Below are 21,402 nucleotides of genomic sequence, written 5' to 3' on the forward strand. Positions count from 1 at the left end.
CGAGAGGTCAATAAAGTCGGCCTAACTTTTATTCAAATCCCTGTAAATTGCGATGCATCGGGGAACGGAAGCGAGATACAACTTTTGTACGCGGCGAGGGAGCTTCTTTCTCCTGTCGATGCACGGACAAATGTTAGTGTGCAAGGAGTTTGAGAAAGAGAGTGTAATACAGAGGGGAAATAATGCCTGTAATCTTGGCGCGGCTACATCAAGTCGAGGGAGCAACTGGCATAAAGTGACCTTGCACTTCGTTGCAAGGCGATGCGAGCGGCACCCGCGGGTAAAACACTCTGCACGAGGACTCCGCACTATGCGTATGTGAGGCACTTCACGAGAACTCGGCATCAAACTTCGACCCCCGATTTATTTGAATCGGTTTTACTTTTCTACACGTGAATTTTTAATTCGATAATTTTTCGGATTGCTTCATCGAGTTTCGTTTATTTTCGTTTAAACCGAGTTGCGCACCATTTAGTTGAAAAAATTACATTTCATCTGATTTGGTTTGGGATTTTAACGATTTATTATTCCCAAATATCGCTTTCTTGTTCCAGTTGTGATGCACAAAGACAAGGAGGACAATTCTCATCACGATTCGCACTACCGAGCCCGGGAGTTGGCCGCACTCGCTGCTTACGATCACCACCACCTCGACGGAGAAATGTTTTTACAGGTAAATTTGGCATTCGAATTCGAAATGAAAAACTGCCACTCTGCTGCTTTACTTTTCCGTATGAAATTCACTCGTTTTTTCTACGTTAAGAAAAAATAATTGTTCGATCACAAAACCAAAGACCGTGCGCACGCATTTGAGTCTCGGCTAGAACTGGCACTCGACGCGAATCGTTCCAAGTTCGAAAATTGAAAAGAGGGGAGGTGAGAGGCGCGTCGATCGAGTTTGACCAACGGCTTGTCTTCATTTTTTTTTCGTAACGACACTTTCAAAGTTGAAGATTGCAAATAAAACCGAGTCGATTTCAATTGTCGAGTCAAATGAAACGCAAGTTTCCGAGCATAAATGCGTGCCGAATCCGTATTCATATTGAATGTAACGTGTAAAATCGTTTTTCACGGGACAAGCGAAAGATTAATTGAAGAATACACGGGACATTGGGGAAGGAGACTCGAGCGAGAAAACGTACAGGTGAAAAAAGACAGAGGACACGCGGAGACGAAGGGAAAGAGGGAGAACGCACGAGCGTTAAGGGCGAACGATATCCGGTTGATGAACCAACGCGCGACTGTGAAACCCAAGTGTGGTGTACGCGAGAGGAGAGGTGTCTATTCCTCCGAAGGATGTGTATACATATACGAGTCTATGCCAGAGATTAATGGTCGTGTATCATGCGATATGCTATTACGCCTATCGCTCTATAGTCGCACGTTTCAGGTGTAACATACGTCGTGGAACGTACCTATTTATGAATCGCATTCACCCATACATTTACCTACACAGGCTCGGATAATAATGATCGAGGGTGAATCACGGTCATCCCTTTTCCACTGATTCCAAGAGTAAAAGTCCATTTCTTCCGAACTCGATTCGCTCACTCAGTTATTTTTTACGATTCACACTAGTTTTTAGGATTTTTGTTTAACGCTCTTTAGGCTTCTAAAAATTATAATTTTAATGAAATCGGACTTTGAGATGGAAGCGGAAAATCGATATTGGCGGAAAAATGTTGTCTTTGGGTTCTCATCAGAATTTGTCGTTAGATTAAAAAGTCCGTCGATTTGGATATGAAATTCGGAACGTTCGGGGCTACACTTGAAATTATTATTCGTCCGCGCGAATCGATTCGAAGCTTTTTGCTCTCGTTCGTGAATGAGATGTGTAAGAATTTGCCGTTAAGCGATCTCGACGTTGCCCCATTGTGCTCTCACGTAAACGTAAATGCCGCACGTAAATCCCGAACTCTCGGAACAGAAACACATGCGATCGGAAGATTGCTATCGCGCACGGTGAAAAAGGAAAGAGACTGCGAGAAAACTCGCGCACGCCTCATCTATAACAACCTCCGGTTATTAATTGTCGGCTTGTTAATTACGCAACGTCCTCGTCGACTCGGCTTGATCCGCATGCTCGAGCCGATTCACGTATCATCGCGATGTCTCATTGATGAAGACTCCCACGCATGAGCCAGCGATATCCTCAATGGGCACGAGCGTGTCGTGTCTCTCAAATATTATTTTTTTCCTTTTTTTTTCATCGGAATTGAAAAGTTGTGAAAAAATGTTCATTGGACTCGAAAATTACGGTTGTCAAACTCACGCGCGAACGTGGACGCAGGAAAAATTGCAATTTTGACTCAAATAATCGTTTCACGTGCTGAATGAAAAATAATAATAATTGAAAACAACCACGAACGTGACGGAGTTGCTTCACCGCCAATACTCGGATGGGTGACCGCCGAGCTTCGCAGTGACTAGCGCACCAATCGCTGGCTTCGCACGGACCAGCGCACCAATCGCGGAGCTTCGTAGTGACCAGCGCACCAATCGCTGAGCGAGAAAGAGCTTCTCTGAGTTTCTTTATCCCTGGTGGAGTTGAAACCGAGTAAAAACATGGCCGTTTGTATCGGACAGGGAGAGATTCGTTCGCTTGTACCTGTGAAGAGTGATTGACATATTTGACCGAGTGAAAAAGGCCGAGAACCGAGCATTATAGAGAGTATACAAAGGAACGATATTAAACGGTAATAAAACATGATTTTTTGATTTCTCCTCCTCCAGCGATGTTCTTGTCGTCGCTTGTCGTCGAGAAAATTTATTTTCGGGCTTTACGGACTTTACGAGGATCGGCGGAGAGCCGCGCGGGCGCTGCGTGGGAGAAAAAAGAGAGAGGAGGGAGAGAAGGAGAAAAAAAGGATTTGATTAAGAAAAAAGAGAAGCGAAGAGAGAAAGATTGGAGAATAAAAGGGGCGAGAAGGAGGGGGGCGAGTGCTCCGGGAAAGAAAAGCAAGAGGAGGCAGGGCATTCGGGGAACGCGAATTATTTATACCAAGAATCGAACCGCGAGAGCCGAACTCCGACCGTGCCTTGATTTCCATAAATCAATAAGCTCGGCCTGCGAGGAGGGTACGTACATCGAGCCCTTTCCCTCCACCTACACTCTCTGCGGCGGTCTTTTAGCCGCGCTCTTTCGGCGCTCGGTCGTTACCGATCTTCCTCTTCAGCCCTCCCCGCCCTCTCTCTCCCTTTTCTCTCTTTCACGACTCGTGATGGATCGTGCCTCATATGCATTTTCCTTACAAATTGCCAACACGGTCCGCGAAATTACGGCCTCACTCCATCGACCTATCGTCACCAAGAGGAACCCTCAGCCGAATTATAACCATTATTTCCCACTCTTTTCATCTCAGCTTCAAAATTTTCATCAATTTATTCTTTTCCGATTTCAACGTTTTAACACGCTGAACCTTCGGAAGCCGCGCTTCGATCGAAATTTTTCCTCAAATTTCATCAAACTTCAATTCTTTTCTTAAATAAAGGAGACAAAGGAGAAATTCTCTCTTCTCGGCACAGCTCGCTAGCCTTGCTCGTGCAGACTAATTTACCTCGCGTATGAAATAAATTCGGTGGGCGTGGTGTTGGTAATGTAGCACGATTCTTAAATTAAAACAATCGCGAGCTAAAACCGAACAGCCAAAAAGTGTACACACCAAAGAACTTATCGTTTTGTTCCCGGTTTCGACGAGGGCAAGTCAAGAAGGAGAAGAGATTCCGTGAGTCGAGCAATTTAGATAGGAAATTCGCCGAGTACAGAGGGTGAGCCGAATGGAGGGGGGGGGGGGGGGGGGGGCTAGGACCAATCGGACTTGGGAGAGAACCGTGAGTGAATCCAGAAAACTGAACCATCAGAAGGCACACGCCCAAAACCGTGAGAGTTTCATGTTTGTATGTGTGTTCCGTGAAGTGCGCTGCTCTCGTGCAGCTCTGCTTCGAAGGTCTTACTTGTTGCTGATGCGGTTGCATGTCTACTCTCGCGAACGCGGCGACTCTATCTCGAGATCCGCGGGGCTGTGTGCCTTTTCCTTCGGGCACTTGAGCGCAGGCCACCAGAAAATCGACAAATTCCTCGGGCGAACGAGTCCGATGGGAGCCCGCGATACTTCGGAGTTTTAACGCTACTTCCCAAATTTCTCGTGGCAGTAACCTTTCGGAAGCGACGATCCTGAAACGATTTTCCAATGGCTTTGTACCGTTTTATCGACTTTTTCAAATCTGTCATGACCATCGACCAAATTCGCTCGATTCGCTTTTCGAAAAATTTCAACGAGCATTCTACAAATGGGAAACGGGGAAGCAGCGGGAAGAATTGAAATTCCGAACGGAGCTTCGGGCCCCGACGAATGAGGAATTCGGTGTCGGCACTCTCATTAAAGAAGTCGCGGACTCCTGCGGATCAACGGAACGCGAAATGAAGGTTTTTCCAATTTCCATTCTCCCATAAATACACAAGTGAATCGAGCACTTTTCTTATCAAGGGGGGTGGCTTGAGCTCATTTTTTATACAGCTCGTGAATTTTAATTCGTGTACCTTGAATAGGAACCCTGCCCATGAACAACGTCGGCCTGTCCTTCCCTCAAAGCCCCCGAGGGTTGGTTCACGTTCGTACAAAAGAAGAGAGAGAGAGAGGGAAAAAGAGAGTGGATCAGGGATGATACGGGGTTAGGTTGGTTAACGGACTCGCCTTGGTCTACCTCCGCTCCGTGCCTTTAGTTTTGCTTCCTTTCCCCGTCACTTGGTGTGTTCTCCGTTGGTAGTGGTTGCTGCTTCTGCTTGTGCTGCTGGCACCACTAGTCCTTCCCGTATTGATCGCACTCGGTCGTCCGGCTCCTTTCCTACCTCGTCGTAGATACGTACTAACCTACCGAGACTATTACGACCCTCCACCCTCTTTTATACTCATACCACACTGAGCTAAACTCCTATAACCTCATACGACAATAAGCTTTCGTCTGTCTATCCAGGCGAAACTCAATTTCGCGACTTCGATCCCTAAATTATCAGGGCTTCGTCAAATTGTGTTTGGGATCTCGATCGGACGAAGTAAATCTAAGAATCTCGTTCGTCTGCCTCGTCCCGGGGGAAGAAATTCCATTTTGGGCTTCGATTCTACAAATTGTGAGACGATGAAAAAAAAAAATTCGAAAGTTTCCAACAGTTTTCAGGCATTTACGGCGAATTTTGACAAAGTTCAGAAATTTTTGGCAATTCGCGTGATTTCGGGCGGATGGAAAAATTTATTAAACTTGTTCAATATTTTCATGGCGAAGTAAAAATAAAAATTACGGTTGTCGAACTCTCGCGCAAAAGTGCAAGCAGAAAAGATTGAATTTTCGACGCTGAATGACTGAATCCAGAATGGAATAATTGAAAAAAAACGAAGTTAAGAGCAGGTCATACTTGGATGGGTGACCGCTGAGCCTCGTACGGACCGGCGCACGAATCAGGAGCCTTGTACTGACTAGCGCACCAATCGCGAGACCTTGTACGGACCGGCGCACCAATCGCGGGGCCTTGTATGGACCGGCGCACCAATCGTCGAGTCCACAGAAATTTGGATTTTTATATTCGTTCAACAGTTTTACATCAAACGTTTGCAATGAACAGAAACGATAAAAAGTCGCGACTAAACGTTTCGCTCGCGAACTCAAGGTTTTTTATGAAGTGAAAATTCGAGTCACTTTGTTCACGGATTATCTCAAATGAATTAAAAGCCAGTTAAGGCTAACGGCAAGGCGAGAGGTAACGCTTTAAATTTTCTGGCTTATTGAAGTGGAGATGCGATCTGGATGTACGACAGTGCGATATCTCGATCGTGCGAGATCGGGCGAAAGCTGTGAGCTGATAAATCTAATTAAGCATGCGTGCACATTCGAGGAGCATTCACCGAGTCGTTAATTGAACAAATGCAGGCTCGAGGAGTAATCGAAACGAGTGGTAACTCGTGGAGAAAGATACGTGAAGCGTTATTATTTTTCTCAGCGAGACGGTAAAGCGTTGACGTTAAAAAAACGCGGTGTCAAGTTTTGACGCTTATATTCATGTGCGATAGTCTGTATGAAAAAAAATCGTTATCGGCCGGTAACACGCATGAGCAGCTTCGTACCGCGATATATCGGCACGACCTTTAAGCCGAGAAGACGACCGGGCCGGGGAAAAATAATGACAGGTCCGCAGGTGAAGCTGTCACGACGGATGCACCACGCACCCTTGCAGCCAACATGCGAACGTATTTAGCAAGTTTTGCTAACAGGATTAACGCATTAGTTTCGCACCTTAATTCGTCAGTGAAAGGTTATTGAACGTGATCGTTTGACTCGGCGAGAAAAAAATAGTTCAAATGTCACTAAACTTGAGTGAAAAATATTAAGTGTATAATAACAGAAAATTAAAAAAATGCATAAATTGAAGTTGATATTGTCAGATTTTCATGATAAATTTCCGAGTGAAAAACGCCGCTGACAGTGATACGAATAAATAAACGTAACGAGTTTCCCACCTGTGACTCCGAACGCTCGAACATTGTAGATATCCGTCCGTTGGCAGAGATCTGCGTAATGAAGCAAAAGACAAAAGACGAAGGAGAATGACGGGAGAAAAAAAGACGGAAAGGTGCACGGATCAAAGCTTCGCGTGCCAATCCGCCTCATCGTTGGAGCAATCGTTGGGCGCGATAAGTCTTCGCGTAAGTCCACGCGTACGACGAGCAAGCGATGTGTCATGCGATGTGCCGGAGCGTGCAAGACGAAAGCTTTCGCTTTTACTCTTCTTTATCTTCTCCGTCCGTTTTAGCTTCTCATACGCAATAAGAAAGGTGTCTCTGACATTTGTCAGGTTTTTAAGATTGCTATGTGGATAAAAGGCCTTCGAATGGGAAACGATCGAACGGACGGGCATTGAGAAACAATTGTGCGGAGACACCGATGTCCGTGAAGGCGGTAGAGATTTTCGAGAAACGTTTGTCGTGAACGCAATTATTGCCTTTTATCGCTCTTCACTTTTTTCTCTGCCACTTTTCTCACCTTTTTCCGCACCTGTCAAAAGTTGCAGCGACAGTTTTCCATCAGCAACGATGGGCTCCGCGAAACGGCCATTTTTCCTGTCATCGAGTATAGGGGAGTGATGCAATCGCGTCCACCGATTCCTGATCTCCCAGAGCGCAGTGCGATCGCAATTGAGAGTCGGGGGATCAGAGCAGCCAACGGGAGTGATGAGAGAACTGTAACAATGTTCAAGGGAGGGTTTCGGTGTCGCGCGCATCCCCCTTCAAACGCGCCTTCCTCTCGGCGATTTTTGTAACTTCTCGTTAACCAATCCCGGCACAGCATCCGGACGCATGCGCTTTTCACGAGAGTCGCGAGAGATTGAACGGAATAACGGACAATAATAAAAAAAGATGGAGATAAAACGTGAAGGGAGGTAGGAAAATTTTCGCTGGTTGGATATAAATCTTTGGAAATGTCAATCCCCATATTTATTTCCGTTGTTTACACCCTTTCGTGCATATTTCTACTCGAAGAACGCTTCATTTGACTCGTAAAAAGAACGCGTACCCAGAAAGAATGACGCAGCCATCGAGACCGTGTGTGTGCTCGAGTTGACAGGGCTTTTCGCAATATTTCAAACCAATAAAAAGAACCGAGTTCTCAATAAAAATACACGTACATTAACCGGTGTGCTCGGGTGTGTGACTCGGGGGTAAGCTCGTGCGGCCTGGTACGCGAAACTACGGGCGTAATAAAACAAAACAATATACATTTAGGCTTGTTCGAGCGGGATGTATTTCGACGAGAGGGTGAGACGAGGATTCGAGGCTCCGGTTGCCGTACGAGCTTATTGTAGCCGACGGGAGGAGAAACGGTTTTACGTCCGACATAGTGCTCCGAAGGCTGTTAAAACTAGAACGGATATTTTGGGTACTTTTGCCTCGGAACTCTGGCTCATCAACGATCTCCTCGGGTTCCACAAATCTCGCGTAAACACACAAACACAAATAAACACGGCTCGTTTCGCGGCGCGGATGATAATTTAGAGGTTAAACTGCCAGAAACCGAAAACGCTTTAGGTTAAGCAGGCTAATCGTACGAGTCCATTTGGAAACAATGAGGACGACGAGAAACATTCGACCGTATCGGTACTCGCGATAAATGAGAAAACTTTTAGCCGCAAAATCGTTTTCTGACTCGGCGAGAGAACGAGAGAGAGAGAGAAAGAGCGAGCGCACTCTCGCGAGAAAAAGACGAAAAAATACGTTTTTCGTCCCCGAATCTAACCTCAAATATTTATCTTCAATAAAATCTTCCGAAATTTCAGAAAGTACCCGGAAATTAGACACTCGTTATCGTAGTACAAAATTATTGCATTTGACACATCAATACCATCTTCTTTATTCATATTTCTCATTGAAAAACAATAATTTACAATAACAATCTCATAAAATCGCATCCCTGTTACGTGTGTTGTGTATACGCACATTATATGCACACGTACGGTATATTTCCATCGGAGGTAATTCGATAACACTCCGTCGTTGAACAAGTTATCCGATGTCACGCAATCTTGTTGTTTTGTGTGTGTTACAGGCACTGAACGGGTTCCTATTAATACTGACCTGCGACGGGGAGGTTTTCTTCGCTACCCACAGTATAGAGAGCTACCTTGGCTTCCATCAGGTGAGTTTTACACTCAACAATCAATTTATCTAGATAAACGAGCAGCCATTGTAGAAAACTCACCTCTTATGTCCACTGAATACGAAATAAATCTCAATTTATTGCGGAGACGAGTAAAAGCGAGTGAACGTGGTTTGACGGAATTGGAAAAAAAACTTGACAGCCACTTTTCCGGTTGACTCGCCCATCTTTCGACTCGTTTTCGAAAAATTCATTGAAAAGCAGTCGAAAATTGTGACAAGTGCGAACAATTCGATTTTCCTTGATCGAATCATTCTCGTGTGTCGAGGAATTTTGTTTGCAGAAATTTGAAAGGAAAATCATCGTTATATTTTATTCGCAAAACAATCGGGTTTATCGATGGCAGTTTAGACTGACGCGGTGTTTTGGCTCGACGAGAATCGTCGCGCTCAGCTCGGTTGATAATGCATGAAATATTCCTTCGTCAAACTTCAAACGCTTTGCAAAGTGTAATGTACAGGGAGGGAGTCGAAATTTAAAGATTTTCTCATTGGCACATTTACATAGATTGAATCGGTAGATCGATTGTGCAATGCAAAGAGATACAAAGTGACAGGAACGCAGAGAGAGAAAAATGGCGGCGGAGGGGGGGTTAAGGAAGGATGATGGAAAAGGTTGAGAGAGAAGGAAAGAGGTGTGCCTTGATTTCACAGAGTTAGCCGAGGGTTTGTTCACTATCCGGCCTTCAACGTGATTTCAAGCGAGCTTTTGCCGGTGGATTATATGCCCCCGTATTTTACAGCGAGTCTGTCTTCTCCCTCTGCTCTCTCTTTCTTTCTCTTTCTGTGTTCACACCCAACAGCGTTCAGTCACGCCATGTTTGTCAAGTTTACCGTGTATATATTGTAAGCTCGCGGAGCTTTTACACGCGCGTCACTCCGTGCCAGGATCACTCTTCTCTCTATTCTGCCCTTTAATATTCCTCTCCCATTCTCTCACTGTCTCTAATCCCTTCGAATAAACATAGACGCAAAACCCTTTTAGGCAAAATTTCATTCACGCTTTAATATTTTTTTACGCGCTCGAATAGTTCGCCGACTTTCAAGAGTAAATAGCTCCAAAGAATTAGCCAACTTCGTTGTGCACCGGGAATTAAGAATTGTTTTATATTTATCCTGCCCGTTTGCTCCCTGCTATTTATTTGCCACCTCGCCACCCGAGCCAGAGAATATTCTGAATTTTAATTATACCGAGCTTTCTTCGAGCCCACCCCGTGCTTTACGCAGAGATATATCACAGCTGGTCGTAACGTTAATGACAACGTTGTACAGATAGAGCGAGGCTTTCAACCAGGACCTTATCAAAACTTACCTCGCGCGGCGTCTTCGCACACGGACGAAGAATGAGCAAAAAAGCTTTCTCGAGGAATAATAAGTCGGATTTTTCAGCCGTGCTTTCGAGAGTTATTTCGAATTTGCATATTATTCATATTACGTAAAATATACGAGTCTGGCTGGGAGAACTGAGGGAAAGTTTCTTTTTTTGTTTACCGATTACCATTAGCCCAACATCGTCGAAAAATTCGTGAAAGGAATAGCGTTGCGCACGGTATTACGAAATTACAGTTTAATCACAAAAATAAAATTCACAATTATTGTCATCAAATCCATTTGGGAATAAATATAAAAAACTGAATATCGAACGGGAGGAAAAACGTTGACTCGCGTCCAAGTCTCGTCATCAACTCGCGAACTGATCAACGACTGAATCTTTCAAATCTCTACACGTTGAAAAACGGCCACGGAGCAGGTGGGGGGGGGGGGGGGGGAGTAGTGCGTCGAACGGACGCACCAGTCGCCACCGGCGTGTCGACCTTTTCTGTCCGTTTTTCTTTGCTTTGTTCTCGCTATTGTCGCTCTTACAAACAACTAGACTGCTCTCGTGACTTTTTTATTGGCTTCGATCTCGAGCTTCCAGACATGTTTATTTCGTTGGCAAGTGTTTTTTGTACGCAGAAGTATAAATCAAAGTAGGAAAAGACGTCAAAAGGTGTTAGTTGCGACTTGTCATGAGAATAATGGCGTTTTTATACATCGAGAATCGTAAAAAGATAATTCGATCGGTTAAATTCACTCAATTCGTATAAATGACTCACGGGCTCATCGCGCACTCTTTCGGTTTTATATCTCACGCGAGAAGTAGTGGTGTGTACGATGATGGGAATTGAAGAGAGTGGGAATGCTCGAGCGAAAAGAGCCGAACAAAAAGCTTGAGGTCAGAGGGTGAAATATATATATTACGATTTTCATGTGACGAGCTCAACGACCCGCCAGTGACGTTCTCTCCTTTATCCCGTTACTTCGAACGCCGGGACCATAAAACAAAAGCCATATCGTAATAAGGACTCGAATAGGAGGAAGAAATTCAATGGAGCCTCCCCCCTCGAGGGGCATTGAATAATGTGGCACATTTCGGCAATTAATAGCTCGCTAATGAAGACACAATCGGTTTATGTGCCTTGAAGCAGTCTTTCTGACCTGCGACTTTCTTCTCATGTCTTTTTGAAAAATATAAAACAACGAGGCTTCGTGGTACGGGACATTTTGAAAGTATTGAAGCGAACATAACCTCACTCTGTCACGAACTCGTGATATTTTCGATTTACCTGATTCGTGTAACGTTTCGATGCGGTCGGCGGCTCCAACGGGTGTTCGAATTCCATAAATATATTTAATTCGATACCGTGAAAATATCGGACTGAAAATCAGACGAAAAATTGTCCGGTGATCGAAGGTCTGTCTCGACGATTCTCAAATTGGATATTTCCCCGTCGGTTTTAATCGAACGATAAACTAAACAGCTGATTAACTCAGCGAGTCGGGAGAGCGAAGCCTCCAGGAGTTTGACTGTTGCGTTACACCATAACGTTCGGTTCATCGTGATGGAGCTTCTCGCGGGGGACGTCTCCGTGCGCTTCGCTGCGCAGACCGCGTGCCGATCGGTTTCCTCTCTCGCTCTTAACCATCGGCGTTCATAATTCTTCCACGTAATTGAGAGCTCAACCTCGTGCTCGCCCTTGTATACGTGTATATATGAATAGGTACCGTGAGCTCACGGCGGTAAACTCACTTCACCCTTTTCCCTTGCTCCATACCGAGAGATAAAGCAAAAAAGCAGCGAAGGTGGAAAGAGAGACGGAGAGACGAGACTCGCAGTGATATGTGGCCGCAGCTCGATATTAATGCCCGCTACGGATTAATTATTATTACCACGCTGATTTGTTTCAATTTGTCGGCAAGAAATGAAATCTTGTGCGATAATGTACATCGAATCTTTTGCCCCAGCAGCATCCCCATAGTCGACCGCGTGCACGCGAAACTCACTAATTCTTTGATCCCGCCGAACCGTGTTTTCACCGTATTGTGCACGGTCCGCGGTCCGCGCGCCCTCTCCCGACGTCCGACGACGGTGCGCCATTTTTTCGTGCTCTGCGCATGTTCAAAGCCCCCCACTCCTCCGGCCGAAGTTACGGAATATCCCGAACGTACGAGGCTCCCCGAAAACCGTTGCGTTTTAAAAATTTTGTTCCGAGCACTATCGCGTACGTCCGCGATGAGTTTATCGGAACGGTTCTTCGCTACTCTCGTCCAAAATTCCAAGAACCCGTGACCAGTTTGTCTTTTTTTATCACTCGCCCGGAATGAATTGAAAGGCGCGAACGCACGCGCAGAAACGGAGATCGAATAATTATCTGCTTCCCCAAGAACACGAAAATCCGTCGAATTATTTGTTCGTCTTGAGATTTCGATTGTAAAACATTTTTTCATTAAAACGCTCGAGTCTCGGCGAAAAGTGAGGGGGGGAGGGGATCGCGAAAAAGAAAATGGAGCAAAGTGAGCCTACGCGCGGTCTTAGCCAGAGTGTAAATCAAGTCAGAGGCTCGAGCGTAAAGCATATGGAGAGGAGGTAAGAAGAGAGAGGGAGAGAGGCCATGGACCGCTGTTGGATGCCGGCGGGGGTGCGCTATATAGCGCGTCTCCGCTAAATAATTACAAGCTCTTAATTAACGACGAGAGCCGATCGTAAAACCATCCATGAGCGCGCGCGCGCGCGCTCTCTCGTACTCGCTGCCCCGCTTCGTCCGCGCCCCGAGTGCATGTTTCAACATTATTTAAACGAGCAATGTTAAAAGACGCACACGGCCAAACACGGGCGAGCGAGCGGGCGAGGCTCCCTTGTAAAAACCAAAAAACAAAAATGCTCGAAAAAGTTTTTTTTCATAAATTCCATGTCGCACGAGGCACGTTTTACGAAAAATACTGTAAATAAAAATTTCCTCAGAATTTCCATCCGCCGTCCCGTCCTCTGCGTTTTCACTGCATCTCGTGAAATGATTCCTTCGAATGACGTCTTCATTATCACTTTTTGTCGTTTTCATTCGCAATGATTTATTTTCCGATGACATGCCACGCGCACACACACACACACACACACAGTTACGGACGTAAAAGTAGGAACCACGTGACTGTGCAATTATATGCTCGTCAAGTCGACCCTGCGGCCTTGTACGCCTTCTATATCGCGCCGGTAATTAAAATATAATTTGTGATTAACTTGGCTAATGAGAGCGGGCGCTCAGATTCGAGTACACAAGCGTTATTATGCTTTTTATAATAAGTAAACTCTCGCACACATTCGTCCGTTTATATGCGAATATGCGTGTTTAATATTTCAGGTATTACGTGCCGAGTGAGCCGCCATCTATGATTATTTGCATCGCTCGGCTCACGCGCTAATGTTACAGTACACTCGCTGCATTTTTTTTTATCAGCTTACTTTAAAAATTGAAACTTTACGCAGCGTTGGACCTTTGTTCCCGTTTGGAAGGCGCGGGGACACGCCAGTCGCGGGATCGCTTTTGCTTCCGAGCTTTTTTTGTGACGATGCCGAGGTTCGATAAAAGAAACAACGAATTCCGTGTGAAAAGTTTTCATTTGTGGAACACGAGGCGAATATCGGATCGACCAATCAGGGGAGTCGACTCGACGTGCTGCTGGCGATGAAAATGAACTTTAAGAAATATTTGGCCGTCAAAGAATTTCGTACAGTCAAAAAATTGTGGCGATAAATGGAATTTTTGTTGAGCGAGGAATATTCGAGTGGCCCAGTTAACGAACGTCATTTTTTTTCGGTAGAATTGTATCTTTGAAAAATTTCTTTGAATAAAAAAATTCATTTTTCAAAATAATCTCCATATTTTGCAACCTCGATTATGAGGATTCTCACTTAAAATATATGATTATCCGAGTACGGAGCGGTCGATGAGAACGTCGAAGGCGTATTAACTAGCGTGCTATTGAGATTAATTAAAATTGGGGCGAAGAAAAAAGAAGGAGTCGCGGCGGCGGCAGCGGCAGGGTGTACGCCCTCAAGTATCGTTCGTTGTCGGGGACTGAAAAACCCCCTGCATATACCGGGATTCATCCGCACAGCGGGAGAGACAGGAGTGCGGTATCGAAGAGACGAGAGAAGATGATTTCTGGCCGCGTATCCACACGTATAGTATGCCGAGATCCGAGGGGAAATATGTGTGGATATATAATAACGAAAAACCTTCCAGAATTCATTGAAGCAGCCCGCATGGCGAGAGAAGACGTTTCAAATCGTATTACCAACACACCTCCGTGTGCCTCCTCCACGCGTACGCGTTTCAATACGTATAGAAAACGAGGAGATATAGTTACGCGCAATCCTCGAGCTCCCCCAACAGAAAACTCGCGATACATTCTCCGTTCACCTCTCACACAATATACACTCAATTATTTATCGACGCATGAATCTTTTATGAAAGATTTAATGCGGCCGGTAGTCGGGTCGTAAAGTCAGCCAGACTTAGCGTTATAACCCGCCGACACCTTGCTAAATATTTCACCCACAAGCCATTCGCAACTTTTCTCACATCGCAATAAATACTGGTCGAGTTTCCGTGCGATTGGTGCAAGAAAATTGGGCTCGAATTTTTCGATATTTATTCTCTCGCGAGAGACTCGGCACTGAATCGATGCTCGTTTCTTGGTTAAAACAGTCCGTTGATTGACGCGAACTGCATCGAAACAAAGATGGCGGAATAGTTCGCATTTGTCCCGGCAGAGCGCGCTCATGCTCGTGGCTTTTTTTTCTTTATCAAGGGGAAATGTACTTTGAGCATCGTGCATTATAGTCGAGAAAATTGACTCGGAAAGAAGCCTTGTAATGGCTATGTTAAAGCGCACACTTTTATCAATCGATGTTCAACTATATAAACTATACTTTCTTTGGTAATAAACAAAGCCTATAACCTGTAGAGAAACTGAAGTGAACCGTGATGTAACTTGTCACAACAGTGGCAACGAAAGTGTAACTTAATTATCTGATAAATTATTGTGAATTTTAATCAGGCAAGCAATTCTCGATTTTCTTGAAAATTCGTCCCGTCAGAATATCGTCGACGCAGTTTTTGTAACGGCATCGATTGGTGAGTGTCGGCCAGCGTCTCTGGAGGTTAGTTGACAGTTGACGGGACGAGTGAGGTTGAGTGTTATTTTCTTATTGCCGAGAGTAGCAGGAGGTATCGAAAAGTGAGGTTATTCCGTGTCGTTTGAGTGCGAAGCGAGTATTTCCGCGATGAAAAATAAGCGTCGTCCGTTAGCGGAGAGGGTAAGAGAATGGGCTATTTCGCAATGTTCATTCGAGAGATAATCTCCACGCACCGCGCGGAGTTGGGGGGGGAGAGTCGGGAGTTTCTCACCGAGTCGGTCCGAGCCGTCCGTGGATATGAACCGAAGGCGAGCGTTGTATGCAGAACGAGCATGGAAAGAGTTCGCTTCCCTCCGTAGGGAACGCGAACGGGGAGAAAGAAACAAGGTGAAAAAGAAGGAGGGAAAGATGAAAGAAAAATAAACGACTGAGAATAGATCGAATTGCAGACTCCCGCGCGACCATTACGTTGCGGTCGCATGCTCCTTGTCGCGTATGTTAACCGTGTGCATTGCACTTAGAGGATAGCGCCGCGCGACGGAGCTGGATTGTACTAGCCGCGTGCGCGGCTATGAATAATAATAAATCACGATACGAAGAGCTTCACCCCGGGCGTTGTTGTGTCTTCGCAGCGACATCTATGCACGTATAGATCAAACACCGGGCTACGGAGAGACTCGCAACGGAAGATTTAATGCGCAGTCTGATGTAGGTTGAGCCCTTACGTACATTTAACTCGAGCGCGCCTCCGCATATAGAGATAGAGTTTTAGAGCCGAAAGGAGAGGTTGGTCCGACGCGCGACCTCTTACACTCACTCTCCTCGTATCAGGAGCACAACCATCACGACTCTCATGTTCCCTCGGCTATTATACGATCCAAATATATACATGCATATCAATAGACACTTGATATATTTCACACTGAATCGCGTCGCTGCCATTCCGGTACCGTACCCGGAGCCCACACCCCCCTCCCCCCCCCCCCCTCCCCGCCTTGCCGCAGCATTTATTATGAGCGCTGTTACATCTCGTTTACGGAAGTGCCAATAGGTAAATGGTAATGTCGTGTGGAGGACGTATTTTCTTCGGTTCGCTGCTTTCTATACACGTATAATGCTTTTACACGAGATATCCCCTGAGAATAAGGCGAAATACACTCGAGTATCTAATGCCCCAATCAAAACAGCAGCGCTCCGAGAACACCGCGTCACTTAACCTACACGACGAGGAGAGTTACGCCCTTACTGGCCACTCGACGATCGATATATCGGATGCATTATGGAGTTGGAGAGAAGCTTGCGGTAAATAAGCGTTTCCAACGGCGCCCTCGCTATAGCGGACTATTATCCGCCTCTGCATGCCTGCTCACTCTCGCTGACTCGCAGAAACTCTTTTTCATCAATTATTCACCTTTGTGGATTTTTACCCACTTCTACAGGTGCATGCACACACCCCCCAGCCCCCCCCTCCCCTCCAAGTGCTTCTTCTTATAGCCTCCTCGATATTAAGCTCAGTGGAGTTGAAGCCGAGCTACTCGAGTCTGACGAGGCTATAGAATGACTCGACGTATTATGTGTACAACGAAGACACGAGTTTCCCTTGAAAATTATATACGCAGAAACGATCCTACCTTTGACGCGAATCTCACCCTCGTAAACGATCGTTTCTCCTAATCGCACGAAGGCTGGATATAAAAGTAAATATCTATGGGAAATTTAGTGCTGAATGGGGAAAGAAAAAAGTTTAATTAGCAGAGCGTGGTTTCGATCCACGGACCTCTGGGTTATGGGCCCAGCACGCTTCCACTGCGCCACTCTGCTCTTCCTTGCCTTACGAGGCTTCCTACCCCCTTTTCACTTTACTATTCTTTCAACCCCTGCAGCAATGGAAAAAAAAACTTTAGCAGAGCGTGGTTTCGATCCACGGACCTCTGGGTTATGGGCCCAGCACGCTTCCACTGCGCCACTCTGCTCCTCTTACTTCTAAAGGGGGTGAACAAGTATTTCACTGCGAGGGTTCGTCTCACCCTAACGGAGGACTCGTGCCCTACGGCACAGAGATTTGAGGATGCTTGGTACAAAAGTCTAAATAATTTGAAATTTGCCAAATTTGGTGACAATGTTATTCGACATCAAGTGCGAAAAGAGTATTTTTTTCAAAATTTTCTTCTCCTTGGTTATCGAGTAATTATGCATTAAAGCAGATTTCTTATGCCCGGAATGCATTGGAAACGCTGTGCTTGTACACGTGAAATTTAGTGATCAATTACTCGATAACTGTACAGAAGAAAAATCTTTAAAAATTTGTATTGTCAAATTTGGCACTAAAGAATATGTTCAACAAATTTTATAGAATTCTGATCATTTTGAAATTTTTTATGTTTTTAGCATGGCAACATCGTATCGCCTGTACCAATTATCCTTAATGCTATGAGGACTCTCTCACCTACAGAGTTTAAAGTGGTTAATGATTAATGACATCTGAAAAATCAGGACGATCCAGCATGAGAATATCGAGTCATCGAATTATTTGTTATCAAGAAGTCAATGTTTTAGCTGAATAGAAAAATTGTGGAAAAAATTATTTCACTATTTTTTATTACTGACCGAATGCCTTACAATTCAGAATTTTCTAAGATTCAGAGTTTTCTGAGATTCAGAGTTTTCTGTTATTTTTTCAAAACGAATTTCTCAATTGAAATTCACTGTGATTTTATTATTTTTGACAATTATTATTAACTCTTTCGGTTTGTATAATTTCAAAATTTTAGGATTTCGAAAACATTCAGTCACAGCCAGTGTGAAAGGCTTTTGAAACCTCATTGGCTGCTTGGTTGATAAAAATATTCTATTTTTATTTGATTTTCCTGAATTACTCGAGCCTTGCTCTGAATTTAAATATTTGATAAATCATTTTCGAGCGCTCATTTACAAAATTGATAAAACGTCATTATTTCTATAAATTTTTATAGATTCATTGAATAATTTGTAATTTATTAAATTTACGAAAACGTCACAGAGTCTCGAAGTTCGTTTTAACAGGTTCAATAAATTTAGGGTTCCCGAAATTTACGAATCCTTAATACAACACACCTTCGAAACTCGTTCATCGAAGAACAAATTCAAAATCTCAGCAGTCCAGAACCAATATTGAAGAAATATAAAGAAAAAAAACTGAGCTAGCAGAGCGTGGTTTCGATCCACGGACCTCTGGGTTATGGGCCCAGCACGCTTCCACTGCGCCACTCTGCTCTTGTTGAGATCCTTGCGAAAATTTCGCGGCAGGTCCTTATGGAATATTTGAAGATCATAAAACGTCAAAAATATCGAATGTTCTTTCGATTTAAGGTAGACTGATATGCGATGATATTTTTTGTAGGCAAAAATGAACACGTACTGGATAGATTTGCAAAATTTGGACGCTAGTTACCACGTAGTTTAGCAGCAAATTAATTAGCGAATATCGACTTTTCTCTGACACGTGTCACTCCAGCACACGAAAGTTGTACGTACATGGAAAGTTATAGAATTTTTTCATTTGCGAAATCCAAGATTTCGCAAAAAAAAAATCGATCGTTGTATTTCGCGGATATTAAAGAATACATACGTATTTTAATTTTCGAACCTTACCGTTAAAAATCGACTGAAATGTGGAAAAATGTCTGATGAAAAATTATTCAGATTACACGACAAATGGATTGGTAACGTTTGGCAACGCTGCGTTCAATATATGTCCACACGTGACGTCAATTCGACCTTTTCGTCGTATTTTGTCGTTCGTTTGCTTCGTGACGTTTTTTTTGACACTTTTTACATAAAAACGATCATTTTTATCCCCGTAAACTTTTTAATCGTTCATTTTTTCATTTTCCTCGACTGCAAAACTACTTTGGACGGTAAACTCACCATTTCATAACCTATAAAATTTGTAAAGGAAACTGACAGCTTGACGTCGACAGCAGCGACAGCTGCTGCACCACGCTAGTCAAAATGAACTCTTCAAACTTTTTTTTTTTTTTTTTTTTAATAATAAAATTGTATAAAAACGTTGGTTCTCTACCGATTATATTTCTCATTAGTCACTCGAATAAAAATTTTAAGAATTTCTGGTACCGCTGACTACAGCATCGATTTTTATTTGACAATTTTACAGTCCGACATCGTTCATCAAAGTGTCTACGAGTTGGTGCACAGCGAGGATCGCGAAGAGCTTCAACGACAGCTGATGTGGAACAGCTTTCTACCTGCCGAAAGTGCGAATCTTCCGCTTCACGACGCCCTCACGGTACAGCACGGTCACCTACTCGAGCGCAGCTTCACCGTCCGCTTCCGTTGTCTGCTAGACAACACTTCCGGTTTTCTGGTAAGTTTCGCATTCCTCACTATCATTCATAAAAATCCGAATCGTTGGTCAGTACTCGGATGGCGACCGCTCGCCCTGCACCGAGTCGCGGACGAATCGCTCGCGATGTCCAACATTTAAAAAAAAATCTGTTCCAAATGTACCTTCGAAATGCTTCAAATTATTTTCACGTTTGTGTACGTAATTTATTACGATTTTTGAATAATCCAAAGTCAAATTTATGTTTCGAGTCATAAATATCGCAAGATCCGATCGGATGGAATAAGTCCACGTAAATGAAAAATGTGCTCGAGGTATTTATTGAAAAAAGAGTGAAAATGTTAAGAGCTGGAAACGAAGTGGCGAATTCGCTGTTTTCGGGTCCACTTTCCTCGTTCGTTTGTCGGAGTCCGAGTCGAAAGCCGCGAGCGCCGTCTTCCGGGATAAAGAAGTTTGAGCGAAAAAGTAAAAAAGAGGGTTCACGAGGGAGAAATGGTCGGGAGTGTATAAATCAATTGTTGAACAAAACCTGGCCACGTGGTGGCTGTGCAAAACACTAATTATCTTGCGGCGAAGCCGACGAGGGCGACGTCTGCGGTGTTTCGAACAATCCTTCTGGCCGGTAGAGAGAGAGAAAGAGATCGCAAGAGTAAAAAACGTTGAATACGGTGCGCGCCGCGAAAGGATGCGATTGCAGAGTGCGCAGGCGCCTCTGACTGTGGCGACGAGTGCGGCAGCGTCGTACAACTAAAGCCGTGTGAGCGAGGCCTCGCGTGGTGTCACTGTGACAAAAAACCAGACCGCTTTGACGTTTATGAAAATGAAACTGTAATCGTAAAAGGTTTACGGCACGGCGGCTCTCACTCTCCGTCCTCCGTTCCCGCCCCCATCGTCCTCCGAGCACACAACGGCGAAATTCTCTTTTCCACTCTCTTTCCACGTCCGCGAGAGCGAACGCTAGTTTTTTATGCCCGCTCCACCGCGCGTGTATCTTCCATCCCGTGGATAATCTATTTTAATTATTCTGCATTAGTTTCCTCTTTCGGTGAACTTTGTATAAGTTGAACATGGCTTTTACGAGCTTCGACTATTATCATACGTGTCCCCGCGTTATTAATTTAAGGAAAAAAATAAAATCGTCTCGAAACTCGGGGACCGCCGGTGCTACATTTTTTGCCCTCCCCAAGCCGCGCAATTTTGCCACAATTTTCTTTCCCTATGACGATAAAAATGTGTTCCAGCGACAAAAATTTAAAAAACATTTTTTCCGTTTGCAGAGATTGGACATCAGGGGTAGAGTAAAAGTGCTTCACGGCCAGAACAGAAAAACCGAAGACCCACCGCTGGCTTTGTTCGCCCTCTGCACACCGTTCGGTCCGCCCTCGTTGCTGGAAGTTCCCCAAAAAGAAGTAATGTTCAAGAGCAAGCACAAGCTGGATTTGGCACTAGTCTCGATGGATCAGCGTGGCAAAATGTTGCTCGGTTACGCTGACGCCGAACTCGCCAATCTCGGTGGCTACGATCTCGTACATTACGACGACCTTGCTTACGTCGCGAGTGCTCATCAAGAACGTAATTATCCTCGGTTATTTATATTTTTAAAAAGCCCACTGAAAATTCCTCATTTTCTAACCTACAACTGTTGCAAATGAAGTTTTTTTCGAACGAGGACCCTGAAACAAGCTCTGCGAGTTAAACGATTAACGAGTCTATAAAAAATTCCTTTTTTCCTCTGTTTTATACAGTTTTGAAAACTGGAGCCTCGGGTATGATAGCCTATAGGTACCAAATGAAAGATGGCGGATGGCAGTGGTTGCAGACGAGCTCTCGCCTCGTTTACAAAAATTCCAAGCCAGATTTCGTAATCAGCACGCACAGACCATTGATGTGAGTACATTATA

At 44.5% G+C, this 21,402-nt stretch overlaps 1 protein-coding gene and 3 non-coding genes across 10 annotated transcripts in view; 1 reads left to right on the forward strand and 3 right to left on the reverse strand.

The window, feature by feature from the left end:
* Nucleotides 1-21,402, forward strand: part of ss (spineless) — a 179,472-nt gene that overhangs the window by 151,475 nt on the left and 6,595 nt on the right. For 6 of the 7 annotated variants that reach the window (XM_043425686.1, XM_043425688.1, XM_043425685.1 and 3 more), the window contains 5 exons: nt 555-673; nt 8,593-8,682; nt 19,313-19,522; nt 20,779-21,073; nt 21,247-21,388. In XM_043425686.1, coding sequence (XP_043281621.1) covers nt 555-673; nt 8,593-8,682; nt 19,313-19,522; nt 20,779-21,073; nt 21,247-21,388 — 856 coding nt within the window. Of the gene's footprint in view, nt 1-554; nt 674-5,661; nt 5,753-8,592; nt 8,683-19,312; nt 19,523-20,778; nt 21,074-21,246; nt 21,389-21,402 lie in introns of those variants that run through there. The other variant, XM_043425691.1, reaches the window with a different exon arrangement.
* TRNAM-CAU (transfer RNA methionine (anticodon CAU)) lies at nt 16,909-16,980 on the reverse strand. Its single transcript has one exon. It is a non-coding gene; the product is annotated as a tRNA-Met (tRNA).
* TRNAM-CAU (transfer RNA methionine (anticodon CAU)) lies at nt 17,061-17,132 on the reverse strand. Its single transcript has one exon. It is a non-coding gene; the product is annotated as a tRNA-Met (tRNA).
* On the reverse strand, nt 18,340-18,411 carry TRNAM-CAU (transfer RNA methionine (anticodon CAU)). Its single transcript has one exon. It is a non-coding gene; the product is annotated as a tRNA-Met (tRNA).

The sequence above is a fragment of the Venturia canescens genome, chromosome 8 (genome assembly GCF_019457755.1).
Source record: "Venturia canescens isolate UGA chromosome 8, ASM1945775v1, whole genome shotgun sequence".
NCBI lineage: Eukaryota > Metazoa > Arthropoda > Insecta > Hymenoptera > Ichneumonidae > Venturia > Venturia canescens.